This window comes from Mastomys coucha, unplaced genomic scaffold, assembly GCF_008632895.1.
Source record: "Mastomys coucha isolate ucsf_1 unplaced genomic scaffold, UCSF_Mcou_1 pScaffold20, whole genome shotgun sequence".
Lineage (NCBI taxonomy): Eukaryota > Metazoa > Chordata > Mammalia > Rodentia > Muridae > Mastomys > Mastomys coucha.
This window is the reverse complement of record NW_022196903.1, coordinates 32,285,855-32,306,645: the sequence shown is the minus strand read 5'-3', so window position 1 is coordinate 32,306,645 and position 20,791 is coordinate 32,285,855. Positions and strand designations below refer to the sequence as shown.

The 20,791-nt window shown below is 45.1% G+C and overlaps 1 protein-coding gene across 2 annotated transcripts in view; it reads left to right on the top strand.

Moving 5' to 3' along the window:
• Positions 1–20,791, top strand: part of Creb3l2 (cAMP responsive element binding protein 3 like 2) — a 120,903-nt gene that overhangs the window by 88,024 nt on the left and 12,088 nt on the right. For both annotated transcript variants that reach the window (XM_031381548.1, XM_031381547.1), the window contains exons 5-8: positions 2,408–2,592; positions 5,308–5,454; positions 6,298–6,356; positions 7,665–7,733. In XM_031381548.1, the coding sequence (XP_031237408.1) occupies positions 2,408–2,592; positions 5,308–5,454; positions 6,298–6,356; positions 7,665–7,733 (460 nt within the window). The remainder of the gene's footprint in view (positions 1–2,407; positions 2,593–5,307; positions 5,455–6,297; positions 6,357–7,664; positions 7,734–20,791) is intronic.

Sequence of the window (20,791 nt, the reverse complement as noted above, 5' to 3'; positions counted from 1 at the left end):
CCTGATGGTGGTGGACCTCTCTGGGCTTCTGGTCATTCATTTAGAACCAGACCATGGCATTCTTGGAGTTGTTTGCTTTTTGGTTCATTCTCTGCATCTTTTTAATTTTACTTTTTTGACTTCCCCCTCTGTGTTCTCCTGTGAGTTGGGATCCTGGACACAGTCTCTGCACCTCAGGAGGGCGCGAGAAGCTCTCGGTATCTTATTTACACAGAACATGGAGTCCACTCTTTGTAATTCTGTGTCCGTTGGTGCTACCCCTTCCTTTCATTCACATGTCCAACACATGTTTAGCTGTACAGTTCATTGCAGGATCAACTAAGAATACAGTGTACACAGTTACAGAGAATGCATGTGCTAGTGTACAAAGGAGCGTACATTGTGTGAGCATGGGCATATGATTTGCCTTCATTCCTTTAGGACCTGATTCAGGGCTAGATTTGAGACCACTGACTCCGGGTTGGCCCTTTACTATCTATAAAGGACTTAAAAGGTAATATTATCCATCTGCATCAGTGTTGAGCCTTTGTTTTCTTGGCATTGAGCAGCCCACATTCATGCCTTTGAGCCGTATAGTCCGCTTCCAAGAGATTTCTTTCATCTTTATGGTTGCTTACCACCAACAAATGTATCTTGTTCTTTTTAGTGTGTTGTGATGTGGTTCAGAAAGTGTCACAACCCGAACAATAGGTCCCCATAGTGGCGTCAGGATCTAGGGTCACTGGAGGAGAAATGGCAATCCTTCCTCATTATCCTGGATAAAGACAGATAAAGAAATTGAATATCCTGTGTACAAAAGTTTCTGGGCAGAGTAGCTTGCTGTCCGCTGCCCCTTCTGCAGCTTAGGAGCAGCATTTCAAAGAATGTTTAGAAATCTGATCCTGGGGCACCTGTGGCTAGAAGGGCAGGCTTTTCCTGTCTGCTTCTCTCTGGTGGGCTACCCGCTTGCTTAGAAAGGAGAAAAGCATAGGTTACTCCAGCCAGGCCTGGAGGCAGAGAAACGTTTGGTGTCCTTGGGAGTTTAGCTGGACCCCCCCCCCCCAATCCCACCCCCAGTAGGGAAATCTGATTCCTGGATGTTTTGCTTTTGCTGGTTTGGGTTTTAACATACAGTGTCATGTACTCATGGCATAGGGGAACCTTGGCAAATATGTAAAGCATGCCAACTTTCTAGCCAAGCACATGATGTGTTAAAGGGTCATCCACAGCCTATCCCAGTGCTACTCAGGTTTGTAAAGCATGCAGGTGTCCTGTGGATACAGAAATGCCACATGAAGCTGGAACAAGGGACCCTTGGCAGCCGTGGCTGGCAGAACAGAGAAATCTTGTTCAGAAAAAAAGAAAGAGGGAACCCACCAGTCTTTGTGCAGGTGGATCCCAGGTGATGACCTCCCTTTAGAAGCTCATTCCAACTGGAGGTGCTAGCTGGATGCCTATTGGGTACTCTCAGTCCCAGTAATGTGCCCCGAAGAAAGGCTTTAGGGGAGAAGGCATTTTGTACCCACCCCCTTTCTTTTTCCTGTGACTACTTTTCTGTCTAATGGTAGATGTAGGGTTTCTGAATGAAGAATGCCTGGCCTCCTGCCTGCAGGCCCCACCAGCCACATTCCTCGAGAAACAAAGGGGCTTTTCTCTAAGAATTCCACGAGAGCCTTCAGGTTGGCAGTTTCCTAAAGGATTGTTTTTTTTTTTTTAAAACCAACCAACCAACCAACCAAACAAACAAACAAACTGCACACCACTAACACGATTTGCATATCAACCTGTGTAAACTATCTGAAAAGAATACAGTGGGACATTGGGTGTAGCTCAGTTGGCAGAGTGCTTGCACAGCATTCAAGAAGCCCTCCATTCCACCCCCAGTACCGTATTAAACCTGGCACAGTGGAACACATGTTCAATCTCAGCATTACAGAGGTGGGGGCGAGAGGATCAGAAGTTCAGGGCCATCCTCAGCTGTCTAGAATTCAAGGCCAGACTAGGATCTATGAAAACCTGTCTCCAAATATGTTACAAAAATAAAACAATAAAGAAACTCAGTGAAAGTCTTGTTGACACCGTGTCAGGAGTCCCCAGCATCCCAGGCCACTCTTGGGGTCATCCTTTTGTTGGTGTCTCATGCCCAGGGTAGTTTTGTGCTGGGACTAATAAGTGTGACTCTATGGTCACTTTCTCTCTCCCTTTTCATACAACAAGAGGACTGCTAGACACATTGTTCTGCACCTGGCTCTCCTCTCCTCACTCCATCAAGTCTTAAAGAACTTTCTAGGCCAGCCTAGAGAGAGTCCCCACTCTCTGCACCTACCCCAAAGCTCCCAGTGTGGAGACACATGTTGTATGTTTAACTGGCCCCTGAGTCTTGAGTTACTCTTCTGTGGTGGCTGAAATGAGCTCTCTTTGCCCACAGCCTCCGTGGATCAACTGCACTTACCACCAACACCACCCAGTAGTCACAGCAGTGACTCTGAGGGCAGCTTGAGCCCCAACCCACGACTGCATCCCTTCAGCCTGTCTCAGGCACACAGCCCGGCCAGAGCCATACCCCGGGGCCCCTCTGCCTTGTCCACATCTCCTCTCCTCACAGCTCCACATGTAAGTATCTGGGGGGCCCCTTTGGGGGGGGTCCAGGGATCCTCTCAGTCTAATTTTTCATCCTTGTAATGAAATTTTTATTTAGTGGTTAGAAGTCTCTGTTCATGCTATGTGTCTGTAACAAAATACCCAAGTCTGAATAAGTTAGGACGGTCCTGGAGGTGGTGAAGTTTAAGAGCATGGTGCCTATATCTACTTAGCCTTCAGAGAAGATGCTCCATGTAGGGCAGAAAAACAGAAGGAAGAAGCAGGGAGTGGGAAGGACACCATGCAAAGGAGGCAGGGAGGCTGTGTACCCCCATCCCCATGGTAACTAATCCTGGTCCTATGAGACCCAACTTACTCCTGCAAAAGGGCCCTGGTGTGTATTCTTCATGTCCACACTTCTCTAAGGTACCACACTAGAGACCAAGCCTCCAGGTGGGGGCAGACTGCATTCAAGCCATAGGACCAAAGAAAAAGCAGTGTAGTACTAACCCTGAAGAACATGTTTATAAAGGCCTGCCCCTGCCTACAAATCTCAGGAATTCTCTTTTCAAATGCAGATCCAGTTCTTATCCATGTGTTTATTTTCCAGGGCTGGAAGCCTCAGGCATAACATTTCTGTTCTTTTCCCTTCAAAGTTATACCATAAACATTTGCCATTAATGTAGAAGATCCTTACTTAATGGGATCTAGGAAATGCCTTTCATCTTTTAGATAAGCATTCTTGGGTGAAATTTGAAAAGAAAGTCTCTCTGAGATTAACTTCTTTGATGTCAAAAGCTCAAAAACATAGTTTAATCTTTTGTGTGTGTTTCGGGGGTTGGGGGTCTTAACCCAGGGCGCTGTGACAAAATCCCAGGCACAGGTAAAAGGGAGGGGTAGAGAGTTCACATTTTATTGTTCTAAAGAAGGAATCCGATGTCTATGAAGACTTCAGAATTACAAGCAGACTTTTTAGAACTATACTATTTTTTTTTAAATGAATAACAAATTTTAAACATAGTATTTTATTTTTTGAGAATTTCATACATGCAATGTATGTGACTAACAAATATAGATGAAATATTTTAAGAGGGAATAGGAACTGTCCATCAGCACAATTTGGATAATTTTGAGAAGATTCACTTGTCCCCGTATGTTTTAGATCTTAACAACATGTTGTATTACTGAGAACAAAGGCCCTCACTTGCCATGCCTGCCTTCTCTATCTGAACCTGGATTTCACTGTTCAGATTCATGCCATGTGCCAGCATCTCCACCCCATATTCCTGTTAGTGTCTCCCTGCTGTCTACAGTCCCCTGGAGCCCAACCTCTGCTTGGATTAAGCAGCTCCCTCTGCTGTCTCAGCCTCCTGAGCTCACCTGCTCTGGGTAGGGCGTCTCCGGTTACAGTTCTGAGTACAGCCCGTCCTTTGCTCGGGTTACCTGCCTCATGCTTGTCAAGCATCATTCAGAAATGCTCCAGAAAGCAGCATTCGAGTCTCCTCAACCCTCCCCGTAGCCTCCTCCTCTCATCCCGCAAACGTAAACGCACAAGGGTTTTCTTTCTCTAAAAGTCGAAGGCTCCTCCAGCCACCAGCTCAGCTCAGCCTTGAGCTGCCCTCAAGGTCTCAGGGCTCAAACTCCAGTCCCACTGTCATGACCCCAAGCCGCTCGAGAGATAGGGTTTGCTGTCAGTCCTCGGTGGCAGGGAGCATGAAGATTACTCACTAGTGAGTCAGCTTGTGTGACTAATAGAAACACGTCATTGTGTTCTGGGCTACACACAGTGGACTGTGGTTCTCAGCTTCATTGCTGATGGGCAGTGTAGGACTCTTGGAAGCCTGCACTTCCATGGAAAAAATGCCTGCCGGTGTGTTACAACTAAGGGACTTCAAGCCCCTTGGTTGTAAGTGGAGGGGAAGAGAAACTGTGGTGTGGAGAAAGCTGGTCGTAAAATTAGCCCTTTAGTAGGGGAACAATACAAGTCTTAAATGAAGCTGACCTCTAAGGGAATTTTCCCTTACCCCTAAGCCTCCAGGGATGTGGTGTGTGAACTCTATACTATTACTTTGTGTGTGCTACATAGAAAGGTATTCCCTGGGAGAAACAGTGGGCCAAGGCTTCTGTAGATTTCCCTTGGATTGAGAATTACGGGGTTTAAAACACTCTTATGGGATACTGGGAAGGTGGTTCAAGGGGTCAGAACATTTGCCCTGCAAGCATGAAGATTTGAGATTGAATCACAACCACCCACATAAAAAAAGCTAGGCATGACTGCCTGTTGTCTGCGACACCAGCCTTGGGAGATGGCGGCCAGTAGACCCCAAGAGCTACTGGTTAGCTAACCTAGTTGAAGACAGCAAGCTCTCTTGTTTAGTGAGAGATCCTGCCTCACTAAAAAAGCAGAGAGAAATAGAAGACGCCTGATACCCTGTTCTAGCCTCCGTATATATGCACAGGCATATACACATGTACTCTACAGGCATGCACCGCACATACATACACACATACACACATACACACATGAGTACATACATATGTACATGACACACAGTACTCATGCCACATGCACATATGTAAATAAAGAGATTTGCCACCCACACGGGCACACCTTCTCTATCTTTGCTTTTGCTTCAAAGCACCTACGTTTGACCCAAAGCTTAAAGAGCCTTCCTTTGTTCTGCACGGTGAGATTCCCCACCGTCTGTCACTCCTCTCTGACCGTTCTGTACTCCATGGTCTGCACAGAAGCTGCAGGGATCAGGCCCACTGGTCCTGACGGAAGAGGAGAAGAGGACCTTGGTTGCTGAGGGCTATCCCATTCCTACCAAGCTGCCCCTGACAAAATCTGAGGAGAAGGCCCTGAAGAAAATCCGGAGAAAGATCAAGAATAAGGTGAGCTGTTCCACGCTAGGCATTGCTGTGACAGACAGGGGAACTGAGCCCTCAAGCCCCCACCCCACAGGTCCATCCATAGGGGGACTTCCTATAATCGGTCAGGAGCAGAGACCCCATCTGCCCATCGTGAGTGTGAACTCACACCAGTATGTAGACTCCTTGTGGCATGATAGCCTGTTCAGAGGCAGGAGGAGATACAAGAACCTCTATTTTTATTTTTATTTTTAAGAATCTCAGTCTTTCCAGTTTTATGACGTTATATAATATTTTTCTCCTCATTGTTCAATAATGTAATTTATAAGCAAATACAGTTTGACGTGGTGTTACTTAAGAGCTCGGATCTTTTTGTTAGTGGTCTGTGATTAAAAAACAAACTTTAGTAAGCCACCTCGTCTCCGTTGCCTCCAGAGCTGTGGTGCAGACAGAGGGAGCAGGAGAGGAAGGCCGAGAGAGCAGAGGACAAGAGAAAGACTCAGAGTCCCACCTCCTCACACTCATGTAGAGCCAGCAGACAGTTTACACATATCAAGCCCAGCTGGCTGATTTTATATATAATTGAGCCAGCTGAGGTCCAGGGGGCTGACATCATTTTTCTGAGCTATTTCAACCATCAGTCTGTGACCCAGGAGTGTGTCGGCGGGTGGGGAGGATCTGTCTGGGCCGGAAGCAGAGTTGGTGATAAGTAGGGGGGAGTCCACAGTTTAAACAAAGGGGGTCTGGCCACACGGGTGATGCCAGCTTTGCTGATCCCTGTGCAGAAGGCCTCCTGTGTTCCTTCCATTCACTCCGGTTTTACTTTCAAATAGAGAAACTCATCCCCCTCCCCTCCTTATTTCACAGATTTCTGCCCAAGAAAGCAGGAGAAAGAAGAAAGAATACATGGACAGCCTGGAGAAAAAGTAAGCTGCTCACTGGCTGGTTGTGTTTATTAGATCAGACTCGCCAAGCAGAGTGAGGGTCTCAGTTTGGCTTTGTGAAACCCCCCTCCCGGTGCATCGGCAGTGTTTGCCTGCCCTCTAGTGGTCATGTAGAAGGGACTGCTTTTTAAAGGATGTCCCGTGAATCAGGCTTTTTGACCACGATCTTGAGTGCTTCCAGACTTAGACTTAGAATTCCTGCAGCTCCTCAGAAGAGAGGCCCAGCTTCCACCTACAGGAGCACTGCTGTGTAACCAGTTCCTACTGGCCTCAGATGATACAAATAAGACTCTGGTATTTCCTGTACTCTGTAATGCATGCTGTGGGCAGACAGAATTTTTGCAAACACACATGAAGGCAACCTTTGTTCTTTTGAAAGCCCTGGAATGCCTTGGGGGCTCAGAGAACCATGTGGATTGAGGACCATCTCTATCAGCCCTAAAAAGTAGATCTCCTGCTGACCAGTTGGTATGATTTCTGGGTAGACCCTGGGAGACCCACCAATGAGTCTTTCTTACTTGTGCCTGTAAGGTTAAAGCACTGGCTGGCTTCTAACTAGATCTAGAAGCTTCTATGGAAAGTTGTCCTTCTATGAGTTGGATTAGGCATAGGCAATGTAGCATTAAGGACCCTGGTTCTGTGTTCTTGTGTTTCATTGTGTCCTAAAGGTATCCACAATCAAGGTTTTTTGTTTTCTGGTTTTTTTGTTTTGTTTTTTGGTTTTTCGAGACAGGGTTTCCCTGTGTAGCCCTGGCTGTCCTGGTACTCACTCTGTAGACCAGGCTGGCCTTGAACTCAGAAATCTGCCTGCCTCTGCCTCCCAAGTGCTGGAATTAAAGGTGTGTGCCACCACCACCCAGCTAATCAAGGTTATTTCTAGGGATCTCTCTTCTCTGTGTCTCCCAGCATGTGTGCTCCAGCACTTCACTGCCCTGGGATCTGGTCCTGTCTGCCTTTTACCCAAGCTTCAAGCTTTGTATCAGATCTGGCCAGCAGTGCAGCTCCAGTGACTCTACAGCCCGTGGTCTAGTGAGGGATGACAGCAGCAAGAAGAGGTCAGGAACCTGATTGAGATGCCTGATGCGGTTTATGTGTGTCCAGCCCACTCTACTTTCTGAAGAGAGCCCTGGCCTGCTGTGTTGTCCCTGTGGACCCTCGCTGTCTTCTCTGTTCAGGCGTCCCAGCTCTTCCTCACTGACCACCCCACTCCTTTTTCTGTGACACCAAAGGCCCCTGGCTGAGCAGTTGCCCTTTGGAGAGTAGCTGAGTGTCTTTCTGCTCTCTCCACAGAGTGGAGTCTTGTTCAACTGAGAACTTGGAGCTTCGGAAGAAGGTGGAGGTGCTGGAGAACACCAATAGGTGAGTGTGGCCAGAGGAAGGGGCCGTAGTCCAACGGCCTGGCAGGGCTCATAGCCCAATGGCATGGCAGGGCTCATAGTTCAATGGCAGGGGTTGTAGTCCAATGGCAGGGGCCATAGTCCATGTCCAGAGTGGGAGGGACAGGAATTCTACCAAAAGTCAGGCATTGCCAGGATGTTTAAGGAGCTGGCCGCCACCTACCAGTTCCTGCTTCATGGGCTCCCCCATACACGCACATAAGCCACTTACATGTTCTTTATATTTTGGTGCTTGGTGTGGAGGATGCTCATAACAAGGACTATTGTGAGGAAGTTAAAGAGGATTGGGCTGAGAGTGTGGCTCAGTCATGGGAAATGTTTGCCTAACTTACACAAAGCCCTAGGTTTGATCCTCAGTATTACAACAAACGGATGAATGAAGAAATGTTTAAAAGGGGGCTTAGGGCAGAAGAAATAAAGGCCCTAAGTCTGATTGTCCTGAAAATGAATCTTAGGGTTGGACAGGGAGGCCCTGGGATGTAGTGTTAGTTAATTCCAGTGATGATCATGCTCATTAGTTTAAAAAGACAGCGTGTTTTTGTAAGCCTGCTTTTTTTTAAAAAAAAATCGTGATTCACATTTCAGTCACATTTTGAAAAATTAGCTGTGGCTCTTAACTGATTAATTCTTTTGACTTTTTCTTTTGGGCACATTGTAGATCTTAACTCACTAATTCTCAGGAGATGGTGTGAGATTATCCCCATTATATAGATAAGGTCCTGGGATCCAGGGGATTTGCCCATTTAATCCTGTGAATTTAAGTAGAGAAGGAGCCTATCGTGTTTACCTCTGGTTCAGGAGTAAGGGTTAAGATGTGGTAAGACACTTCACCTTGATTCAGAATGTGTTCCTGGTACTCATCCTGTCACCCTTAGTGAACCATAGGTCCAGTGAATTATAGGTCCAATAAATCAACGAAAAAAAAAAAAAACCTTCATTTGGAGCTAAGAAAATATGAATCAGCCGTTATGGGGGGGTCAGCATTAATGCCTAATAATAAAGTGTCAAAGGCGACTGGGTCTCATTAGACTCTTTACATGCTTTCAACTGCAACTTTACATGTGAGGCCCAAGTCCTGTTCCTCTGTAGTTTACTGTTACAACAGAAGTCTGAGGACTCAAACTGTTGTCTGTAGGCATCAGCTCTAGTCCCTCTCGGTACTGTAGAAGGGCACTCACGGAGGGGATCGGGTGCCCTTTGCCTGATGGCTGTGTCCTCAGACCTCCAGGTAGGCTCATCCTCTCCTCTTCTTCCTGATGACATCACCCCGCCACCCCTCCCCGACCTGATGGAACTTCCTCCCACTGGAAGACCCCAGTTTTGCTGCTCTTCCCTGCCTCTCACGCATCTTCTTCTGAGTCCCCATCTCCATCTGACCACCTTCTGACCAGCCGAGGGGACTTCAAGACTCTTTTGATTCTTTGAATCCTGCATCTCAACCACTTCCTTAGCCTTTGGTCTCCAGCCCTTGGATTGCTGCAATGGATGCTCTGTGTTTCCCAGTGTAAACAGGTTTGGCCCTGAGCTGGGGAACTTTCAGTCTGTGTCCTGGGGCCTGGCCATCCCGGCTCTGCTGTCAGGCCTCCTGTTGGCCACACGGGTGCAGCAAAGCCTCAGCGGGGCTGTGCTGGGGACCAAGAAGGAACCTGCTGAGGAGGAGGGCTCACAGGCCACCTGGCCTAGGAAGAGGTTTCCTCCCCTCTCCATCTGGTGGCACTTGGCTTTGTTTATTCCTTGATTATCATGATGAACATTTAAAACTTTCTCTCTGTTTCTACTTCCCAAGTGCACTACCGGGTGTGCACCACCACAACCAGGCTGGAACATTTTTTTTTTAGTTTTGCTTGTTGGCTTAAGTCAGGTATCCACACATCCAAAGGTTCAAGCTGTCGAGGCATCCATTGCAAGCTCCTTATCTTTACATACAGATTTTCTTCCATGTCTGTATTTCTTAGTACAGAGCCCAGCCAGTCATACCACTGGTCTCCAAATCCAGTGTGCCCACGGTGCCTGGTAGACAGTCCTGTGTTTACCGCAGAATGCTGTGTTTACTGCAGAATGCTGTGTTTACTGCAGAATGCTTTGTTTACTGCAGAATGTTTTGCTTAGTTTTGAGTTTTGTATGAATTCCTCTTAGGGTCCCCTCATCCTCATTTTCTGGTTATCATTAGTTTCTAGTAATCTAGATAGTAATTCTAGTAATTCTAGATAGATCAATACATAAGGAATTTAGAAACAGCTCTATAGATTCCAATCATTTCTTCTGCAGTTATTAGCAGGGTATTTATATTTAATAAAGTTGTGGAGGATTTATGTAGGTGTACGCATGTGGTTGGGGAAGGAATGGAGGTCAGCAATTGAAAATCCATATCTTGTCTATTGTTCTCTCCCGCTATTTTTTGAAACAGCTTCGACTCCTATTGAGTCGACCCTGTAGAGTTGACATTTCTGTAGACTGGCTGTTGAGGGAGTCCTGAGGATCTGCTTGTCTCTATTCCCAAAAACTCCCCACTCCTGTGCTGAGCTACTTAGAGCATTTGGCCACACCTGTCTTTTAAAGGAGCGCCAGCTGTCCAAACCCTTCATGCTTGTATAGTAGGCCCTTTGCCCCTGAGCTTGAACCCATGTGGTGATGTATATCTATAATCCCACTGGTGGGAAGCAAGAGACAGATGGGTCCCAGTGCTCACTGACCCGTCAGCCTAGCCTAATTGATGAGCTTTAGGCCAGTGAGAGCTTGTCTTAAAAAGCGAGATGGGCATCTGGCACACACACTCAACACATATAGAACACATATGTAAATCTTGAAATTCTTTGATTTGGATCTGTCATTCCTTTCTGGGACCCTTCATATGTGTTATGCATATTTCTTAATTAAAAACTTTTCACTGAACAACATACACTGGACTTGTTCTCCATAAATATGTTTACTGGGTCCTCATCTGAACCAGTTTCGTAACTCCCTCAGGACATTGGTGTTTGGCCCCTCCCTGACAGTGGCTGTCAGTGAATATAGTCAGGACTAGTACAGTGGCACTGGCCAAAGCAGAGGACGGGTTCTGCTTGTTTTGTTATGTCTTTAACTTTACCTCGGTGTAACTGACAGATATAGCTGTACGTTTTTGAGTGTTGTCATTTAATATATGTGTACGTTGAGCATCGATCACCATAGTTGAGAAAATCACATACCCCCACACATGTAGTTACCTGTATTTTTCTCTTGTGCAAGTGCTTTAGATCAACATAAGAATTAACATACGTCTTACTGCCCTGTCACTGATTGTGGTGACCTGCTGTCCACCGTCAGTTCACAGAACCCGAATGATCATCTCCCTCCTTCCCCAGTTCCCCAGCCCCTTGAACCGATTTTGCATTCTTGTTTCTGAGTTGGAACTTTGTATAACAATCGTTCTGTATGTAAGCATGTAAGCAATGCCATGGAATTTTTTTTTTTGTCTCTGACTAGCTTCTTTCACTTCTAAAACAGGGAACCATAATGGTTGTCTCCAGTTTGTGATCCTCTTGACTGCCAGGAGCCTCCATGGGTTCCCTTCTGAGCCTCTGTGCGCTCTTTCCCACTTCTAGTTCAAACTTAACTTTAGGTGGACAACCTTTATTGATGGCGATAGCTGGTACCTGGCTCCTTATAGTCTTCTCACAGATAATTTTACCCAGGAGCTCCTCTGGCCATTGTAGCCAGGACCCATATTTCATGTATTCTGGCTTATGAGGCAAATGCATAAATGAGCTGCTCTTGCTGAAGCATGGTCTGGGGGAGGTGGGACTGCCTTCCTGTTGCTTCTCTTCTGCCCTCCTTTTCTCGTTTCTTGCAAGGGCCTCCCTTGTTCAGAAGACCACAGTAACCCAAATGACTACGGTGTAAACACTAATAATCCCATGCCCCAGCAGCAGCTGCAGAGAAGCAGGTGGCAGGGGAGGGAGGCTTCTGGGTCCATAGTCACATCGCATGGTGTTTGAACTGAGCACAGGCCTAGACCGGAGGAACACACAGCTGTGTTTGTGCTACTCCTGATACTTGTTCCCTGACCGTTGTCCTTTGGAGGCAGCTGGACAGAAGTCAAAACAGATGACAAATGTGGATGGGGACCTGGATTGCAAGACGTGGGTGGGAGATGTAGAGGGACCTCACTGCAGATAATGGGACACAGTGTGTGAGCATTCATCACTAGAGGAGAGCGATGCCTCTCTTGGACAAGATACCCAGATGAGGAGTACCAGACTGAACTGGTTTGCACTAAATTCATCATGAGTGTGTTACCGGTTTCTAGAGGAAAGGACCCCTGTTTCTGACCTGAAGAGACTGGATGGGGCCAGCCGGGTGGGGCAGAGATCCCTAGCTCCATCTGGCTCCAGAGCTGACAGACACCTTGATGACGCCGTCACTAAGATGATCCACTACTTGCAGGCAATCAGTGAAGTGAAGATGGAAGTGAGATGGTGTCCCAGGGGACCCTTCCTCCTAAGCTCAATCAGCAAGTGTATTTGCTCTTAGCGGTGCTGCTGGAGACTCCTCTGCTTCTCTGGGCTATCACTCACCACTCAGGATGCAAGCTCTCAGGATGCAAGCCTTCTGGAGAAGGCCTGCTGCCCTTGTCTCACTCCTGAGACATCCTGTTCTTCATCCCCATGGCCACTTCGCCTAAGTGATGCACATCTACCATCCCACCCTGCCCATCACAGGAAGGTGTTTGCAACACTTACCACTTGTTTTGTTCTGACTCTAAAAGGTGGTAGGATGCGGTCTCTCTCCTCCTGCCCTGATTTTTAGACTCTTAGGAACTTGGTCTTAAAATGCATCTTAGAGATCTTGTTGTTCTCCTGCTAATCAATATGAGGTCCGGTGAGGTTAAAGTCATAAAAATAATTGAAAGTAGAAAGGGGACTGGAATTCAGCCACTTGAAGTTCATCCTGACCTCTACCTGCCCCTCCCTGCCGCCGTGCTGCCCTCTCCTCCACCCAGCATGGGGCAACTTTACGCCTGGCCAAGAAGGCCTCTCTCTGCTTTAGAGGACTCTAGGATTTCCTCTTCTCTAGCCACACCTTCTCCATGGGCTAAATAGTCAGCAAGACCATAGGATGCGTCTCCCCAGAGCTCTCACTCTGTGCTGGTACTCAGGGTCTTGGAATTCTCTGTTCAGATGCTCTTAACCCATTTCCAAGGTCTATGTAGACTTCTACTCTGCCTGTTCTCTCACTGTTAAACTAGGGGACTGATGGACCGCTGAGGCCAATGGGGTCTTTGTGAAGGTTATATGTGTGTGATTGGAGCTGAGGCAGATGTAGGAGGTGAGTAAGGAGGAGCAGAGGGAGAGAGGAGAGAGGTGGAGGGCGCTCCTTCACAGTGTTGGGCCTGAGATTTCACTTGAGCTTCCTAGCGAAAATCTCAGGTTCCCAAGTCCAAGACAGAGGACTTTGTTCCCGCCCAGCACAGCAGGTGGTGTTACATCTGTGGTAGTTCTTTTTGCCACCATATTCCAGAAAACATCCAGGTGGGCATTGCTCTCCCAGTGCCTAGGGCTAAGAAGGAGATGGGGTTTGAGGATTCCTTCCTTCTTTAGCAAGTCGTAAATAAGCCTGCTTTTCTGCCCAGTGGTAGAGATTTCTTCCAATGTTAGGTTGCTTGCTTCATAATCAGCCTAAGAAATCCGGCTGTGTGAAATGGTAGATAGGCCTTCCAGTCCTGGCGTGTCCCGAGAACAGCACCTGTTCCCTTCCTGAAGGAGCTGCTTTCCTTGGCTGTAACAAAATATCTGACAAAGACATTTTGAGCAAGGATGTTTTGTTTTGGCTCGCGGTCTGAGACAATGCAACGGAACAGGAAGAAGATGCTGCAGTGGGAGGGGGAGGCAGGTGGCTCTTGGCTGTCTTCTACCTCTCCCTTTTTCCTTCAGCCTCGGACTGCAGTTCCCAGGCTGGTACCACTCACATTCAGAGTGGACCTTCCTACTTCAGTTAAACCTCTCTGGGAAGACTTCTCAGACCCCTAGAGGTGTGTCTCCCAAGCGACTCTAGTCGAGTTGGCATTGAAGGGTGACTTCTATGTCTGATGTCTCTTCAGGATCCTGAAGAGTACCGACCTTTCCCTGTGCTGCGCTGTGCCGTGTAGTCCAGGGTGGAAAGAGAGGGGAAGCAGGCTCAGTCTGGATCCAGGTTCAGGATGTTGAGGTAACAATCTGGAAGTACCAGAATTCCAAAGTCACACAGTATAGAGAAAACCACAGGGGCAGGCATTGACAGTGCGTCACAGACAGAGTTGGGCAGGCATTGACAGTGCCTCATAGACAGAGTTGGGCAGGCGTTGACTGTACCTCATAGACAGAGTTGGGCAGGCATTGACAGTGCCTCATAGACAGAGTTGGGCAGGCATTGACTGTACCTCATAGACAGAGTTGGCCCAGCTGAGAGTAGTCCAAGGAAGAAGTCTTTAGACTTATGGGATTTTCAGGACCCTTCCTTCAGCTATGGGAGTTGGGGAGAAGTATTTGATCAGCAGTGAGAATCACCCAATTTTACTCTTTAACCTTTCCTTTAGTGAATTCTCTAAGTCTTCTTCTCTTGGTCTTTAAACCCTGTATATGAATCCCTAACATGAGCCGAATGGTGGTAGCACAAGCCTTTAATCCCAGTACTCAGAAGGCAGAGGCAGGCAGATCTCTGAGTTCGAGGACAGTGTGGTCTACAGAGTGAGTTCCAGGACAGCCAGGGATACACAGAGAAACCCTGTTTTGAAAAACAAAACAGAATTCCTATCACAGGTCTTTTCAGTCAAATCTGCAGGGTTTTGCCTGGGTCCTGCCTCTCCTGGGGTGTCTATTGAGGCTACAAAGCTGTGTTAGTTTGCACTCTCTTTGATATTCCTCCCTACACTTGATTGTGTTTTTTTTTTTGTATCTAAGTTCCTCTCATCTCTTTTGAACCACATACTGGCTGAGCCCATCTTCTGCCATATATAAAGAAGCCGCTGAGGAGAGAGAGAGAGAGAGAAATTACCCAATTCGTTTCTCTAGACTTTCATCTTGATTTAATTCACTTTTCATTTCTCCAGTATCTACACCCTCTGTTGTGTGTACTATGTTTTCTTTTCATATGGAAATATCTCAAACTTCAAAGAGCTCTACCATAGAGCCCCTAGAGAGATCAGACAGGCATTTTATTGTGCCTTAGTAATGAATTTAGAAATCTTATGGACCTGGTAAATATTCTAAGTCTCTTTTGTGTGTTCCTAGGGCAGTAGGTAATATTGTAATTCAGAAATGCTCTCTGGTACTTGTAAAACAAATGTCTTATAATATAGAGATCCCTCAGAAAGAGAGCTAGAGAGCTGACTCAGGAGTTAAGAGCACTGGCTGTTCTTCTAGAGGACATAGGTTTGATTCCCAGCACCCACATGATGGCTCACACTATCTGTAAGTCTAGATTCAGGAGATCCAATGTCCTTTTCTGGCCTTCACAGGCACTGCACATATGTGACACACAGACCTAAATAGAGGCAAAATATCCATTCACATAAAATAAAAATAATTTTTTAAAAATAATTCAGTCAGACAGGAAAGGAGACAGTAGTATCCACCACACCATGTCATCTTCTTTCTTTAGGCCAGAGCCTCACAACTAGCTTTCAAAAGGCAAAAAAGTATAAACCGTGCGCATTAAAGCTTAAGAGCATTAGCTGTAGTTGTCAAACTTTAGTGTGTAGGATATGGAGATAGTTCAGGTTCCTTATGAATGACCTTGATGGAATTTCTAATTGTTAATGTTGCATCCTGCCATCTCCCCACCCTATGGGGTAAATGCTTTGGCCTTTGGACTCCTTCTCTGGGTCTCAGACCTTGCCAGACACTAGCCCTGCATGACTGGATGGAGGCGGTGTGGGGAGGGCCACCCTTGGATGACTGCAGGAAGGTTTTACTCTAAAGAGACTTGGATGCTTGCCTTTTTAATTGAGGCCCTGATTCATTGGCATAGAATGTACATGTGTGCACAAGCATGTGCGTGTGCACTCACTAGTTAAGGTACACTGAGACTTTTTCTTTGTAAAATCTCTCCATGTTTTATATTACCTACTGTTGTGGGAATTAGTTAAGAGTCTCTGCGCCCACCCAGGAGCCCTCTGGATTCAAGAATGAAAGACACACATGTATGCCAGTTAATTTTGATAGGTCTTGATTAGCTCAATGGCTGGACACCTTTAAAGCTCCCCACAGCTAGCAAACACTTCTCTCCAGTATACCTGAATTAACACCCTCCAAATCTACATTTTATCTTTAGGTTGTCTCTTCCTCCTGTTCCTGCCTGGCACGGCCAGTCCTAGTCCTTCTCATGTAAGACCTCCTCTTCCTCCTTTCTTCCCCTGGGAACCAAGAAGTCACACTTCTTTCATCCTACCCAGCCATTGGCTGTTAGCTTTTTATTAGTCAATCAAAACCCAATTGGCCACATGCTTCAGCTTTTGGACATGCAGATTCCTTAAGGTAACGGGCTAACTTAAGACAAAACATTAGGACTAATTCCCAACATCTCACCCAAATTTCTGTCCAAATTAAAGGAAAACTCTTCTCTCAGACATAAATTGAGCATAACCGTATCAATCATGTAAATTATAAAGTATAATATACAATTAGCATTTAGTCCATCATATTTGTCAATGAGATAAAGTCCTCTACAATCTACCATTATACTCCCTTATAACCTTTAAGACATTAAATAAAAAATATATATACATGTACATGTATATGTATTTTTATACACACATGTATATGTACATGTGTATATGTATATATGTGTATATGTACACACACTCATATATTATGTTTTTTTTCCTTATTTGTTCATGGGAGGCAGGCAGCTTCTATTGTCTGTCTGTCTCTGTCTTTCTCTGAGCAACTAGACTCTTTGTTCAACAGGGGCTCCTAGTGTCTCTGAGCTCAAGCTCTTTGTATTGTTTCATACCATCATAGCAGGCAAATTTTATAGCCTGTTAAGAAGCCAAGTCTCCCCAAATCATAATCTAACATCATGGTGTGTCTATTTTATCTGAGAATCTCTAAATATTTTTTAAAAGTGAGTTCTTTTCCCATGTTGGGCGCCATCTTTAGTTGTGAATTAGTTCCACTCTGAGCTCCTGGCAGGCCACATGCATGCTGTACTTTCCCATACAGCTGTCTGGATTCAAGTATGAAAGACACACACACACACACACACACACACACACACACACACACACACACACTAGTTAATTGTGATAGCTCAAGGTTGGACACTTCTAATCCTCCCCATGGCTAGCTCTCCTGTGCTCCTGGCTTAACACCTTCTAATTTTATGCTTTATCTTTTTTGCCCTGTTACCTTCTATGTGCTACCCCTATGGGGACGCTTTCCCCTTCCACCTACATTTTGGATGATTTTTCTTCTGTAGTTTCTCCTAAACTCAATCCCTCTTTCTCTGAGTCTGCCTCCTTCTTTCTCTCCTATTTTCCCAAGCCTAGGAATACTGAAAGTCTCACCTCTGTCCTGCTCAACCATTGGCTGCTGGCATCTTTATTTACTAATCAGAATTAACTGAGGACAATGTCCTTCAATGTTTTACATGTAGATACTCATGTAAGCAGTATTGGGGACCAAAATTAACATTGTAACACAAGCAGTGTTAGGCCAAACCCAGTTTACCTACAGCAGGCATAATACTTAAACATATTTATTTATTCCATAGCTAACTGATGTGTATATCTTATTCATTACTGTTAGTTGCTGTCCATTGTTCCTTGATACTATATTTTCTGTTTGATTTCATTGTATTAAAATGATACAGCAGTCACAACCCAACTGATCTCATATCTCACTAAGAGTCCATGACTTGGCATCTGGAAAGCATCTCTCTAGGTATTCATAAGGATGTTAAAAAAAAAAAAACAAAAACAGGTTTCATCATTTTCTGAAAGGAGGATAATTCACCTAGAGAGTTGCTCACACATGTACACACACACACACACACACACACACACACACACATGAGCATGCATGTGTCCCATGACCTATTGAATTCAATTTCTAGTAAGGCACACTATGAGATCTAATGGGAGGTATGTACACAGGCAGGGTATGGGGTGAATCTCCCATCCCACAACTGGGATCTATCAGTATATTCTTTCTCCTGATTTCTGACTCCAATGAGAAGTGAATTTCTTGACTATTCAAAGGCTTACCTATGCTAGCTGTATATCTTTCTCACTTAATATTGCTCCCTCTATCTTGGAAATGAAGGATATAGAAGAAAACAAAATTAAGCCAAATATAAAGATAACATACGAAGCCATTGATGTATTTTCCAATTCCTGCAAGATTGTGTCTTATACTCTTGAAGCTTTTGAATGCTCTTCCTAGGCTTTTGTTTGTTTGTTTTTTATGTGCTGTGTGGGATACAGGGTGATGTTTTACTTGGGCCCAGGCTGTAGCTCCCTTTGACTGCTCTTTTGCCAGGATATATATGAAGATAAGCCACTAAGTTTATTTTTACACCTCACCTTAGGACAAGGATCTACATTTTCAATCAAGCTGAATATGCCAGTTTAACAAGTTGTGAAAAATCTTTTGGCCCAGATAAAAATGTATGTTAAGAGTGTTTCTTCCTCTAAATTAAGACCTTGATCCCAGAAGCCCAAGAATTCATTAAGCCATAATTGGCCTTGCTCACTGAAGATTCAAAATACAATAGCAATGGGCATGGTTTATGGAGTTTCGGAGGTGCCACTGGGCTGTTTATAGATGTTTTTGTAGCTCCAGTATTTCTGTTTACTTGATAGCTTTCTTTACATCAAATCCTGCGGGCTGTTTGACTGGCTGTTGTCACCCAGGTTTTCAGTGCTGCACTTGGTGACAGCTGTTCTGTGGCATCACAGAGTGTCCTGCATCACCTCAGAATAATGTATCCATTCTGAGGCCTTCCCGAGAAAGAAGCTCTCTTCAGATCTGCCAGCCCTTGAGGAAACAGCAGCGACTTTCAGAGATGCATTTGCTTTAGCAAACCATATTTCCCCAGGCAGAGTGATTGTTCCATGGTCCCGTTAGCTGTTGTAGTTAAGGAAGCTAGCTTTGCTTAGCTGCTGAAGCATACAACTTAAAGAACGTGATTAGAGGCACAGAGTTGTCACGGTGAGGTCTAAACTCGGGCTCCTCCGCATTCACAGCCAGTCTTCTTATTTATTCTGCCTTCAAGCACCTGCTAAGCATCACTAAAGCAGTCCATCTACTTGGCATCTGAGAAAGGAACAGGTCTCATCTTTTCCATTACCTAAATCAATCCTGGGTCTGACTTCCTGACATCTCACGTTGTGCAGGGCTCATCTGAGCCTCTCTATCATTTGCATTGTTTTCAATACACCCATAGACACTCCACAAAGGATTTATTTTCCTGCATTGTCTATGAGTGTTTTAAAGTTAGCATAAAAAGTAATGGGTTCCATGGTGGCATTTCCATACATACCTCATTGTACTTGCTTCTTACTTGTTCTCTTCAACCAGTCTTCTCTGTCCCTCTTCTGCTTTCCAGTCACCCTTATTCATTATACTCTCTCCTCTCATGATCCCCTTTCTACTTTCATCACACACATACATACACATTTATATATACACATACATACATATATATACACATGTATACATATATACACTCATACACTTATATATACATATGCACATATATACACTAACATACATACACATATTCATATACACATAAATACACATTTACACATGTATACACAGATACATACATGTACCCATGTACACACATGCATACATATATGCATATGTGCACATATTCACACAGGTACACACAGATACATATATACATAGGTACAAAATACACATTCATAAATGTACATATTTATCCATATTACATAGGTACACATATGCACACACACACATATATATATACACATATGTAAAATATATATACATACACACATGTATCCACACAGACACACATGCACATATACCCATATGTGTGCACATAGGTACACACATGTTCATGTGTACATGTATACAAACGGGTACACATTTACACACAAGTACACATATTAACAAACATACATGTGTACCAACATTTATCCACATACACTTATACACACATCATACATGTATATACATATATATGTCCACCCAATTACACATGAGCATACAATCACATGCATGTAGACACATATACACACGTGTATCCATATGCATATATTTGTGTCATTATTACTGAACATTAGCTGGTACAAACCTCACTTCTATTGGACTGGCTGTTACAATGGCCCTTTATTTTCACCTGGGTCCTGGTACAGCTCTCCCTTCTGTGGGTATTTGTAATAGTGACCTTTTGTGTCTAATGGTGCACATATCATTCCATGGGGCTGTTGTCAGTATTACATTAATGTGATTGGATGTTAATTTAAAAGTATTTTACAGTGACTTTTATTAGGCTGTTGAATAAGGGACTGTGTTGTACATACTGGAAGGTATGCAATCTGTAGAGTTGGGTGGTTTGGGTTGACACCTTGGCCCAGGGGTTCACTTGTTATGGTCTCTGAGGCAAGTTCTCATTACTGCTGCACAGTCAGTTCCTAGAACTCACTCACTGCTCATTTTCTTGGGGTGGGGGGTGATTATTTTGTAGGATTCTACATGTATCTCCCAGACTCTGTTGGGTCACAGGAACCTATGCAGATGCTTGAGGTGGATGAGTTAGTCTGCTTTTCCCTGCCGGGATGCTTCAGGGTTGCAGACTGGTGGGTTTTAGGAGTGTTGCTTGTTCACACGCACATGCACGTACACACACACACACACACACCACACACACACACACACACACACACACACACACACACATACACACACCCCTGCACACGATCATTTCATTCCGCCATCATCAACTCCAGCAGGAAAACTAGCAGCAAACTGTATGTCATCAGTCCGTTGCCTTCTGCCAGAATTCCAAACTAAAGCGTGTGTTGGAAACTA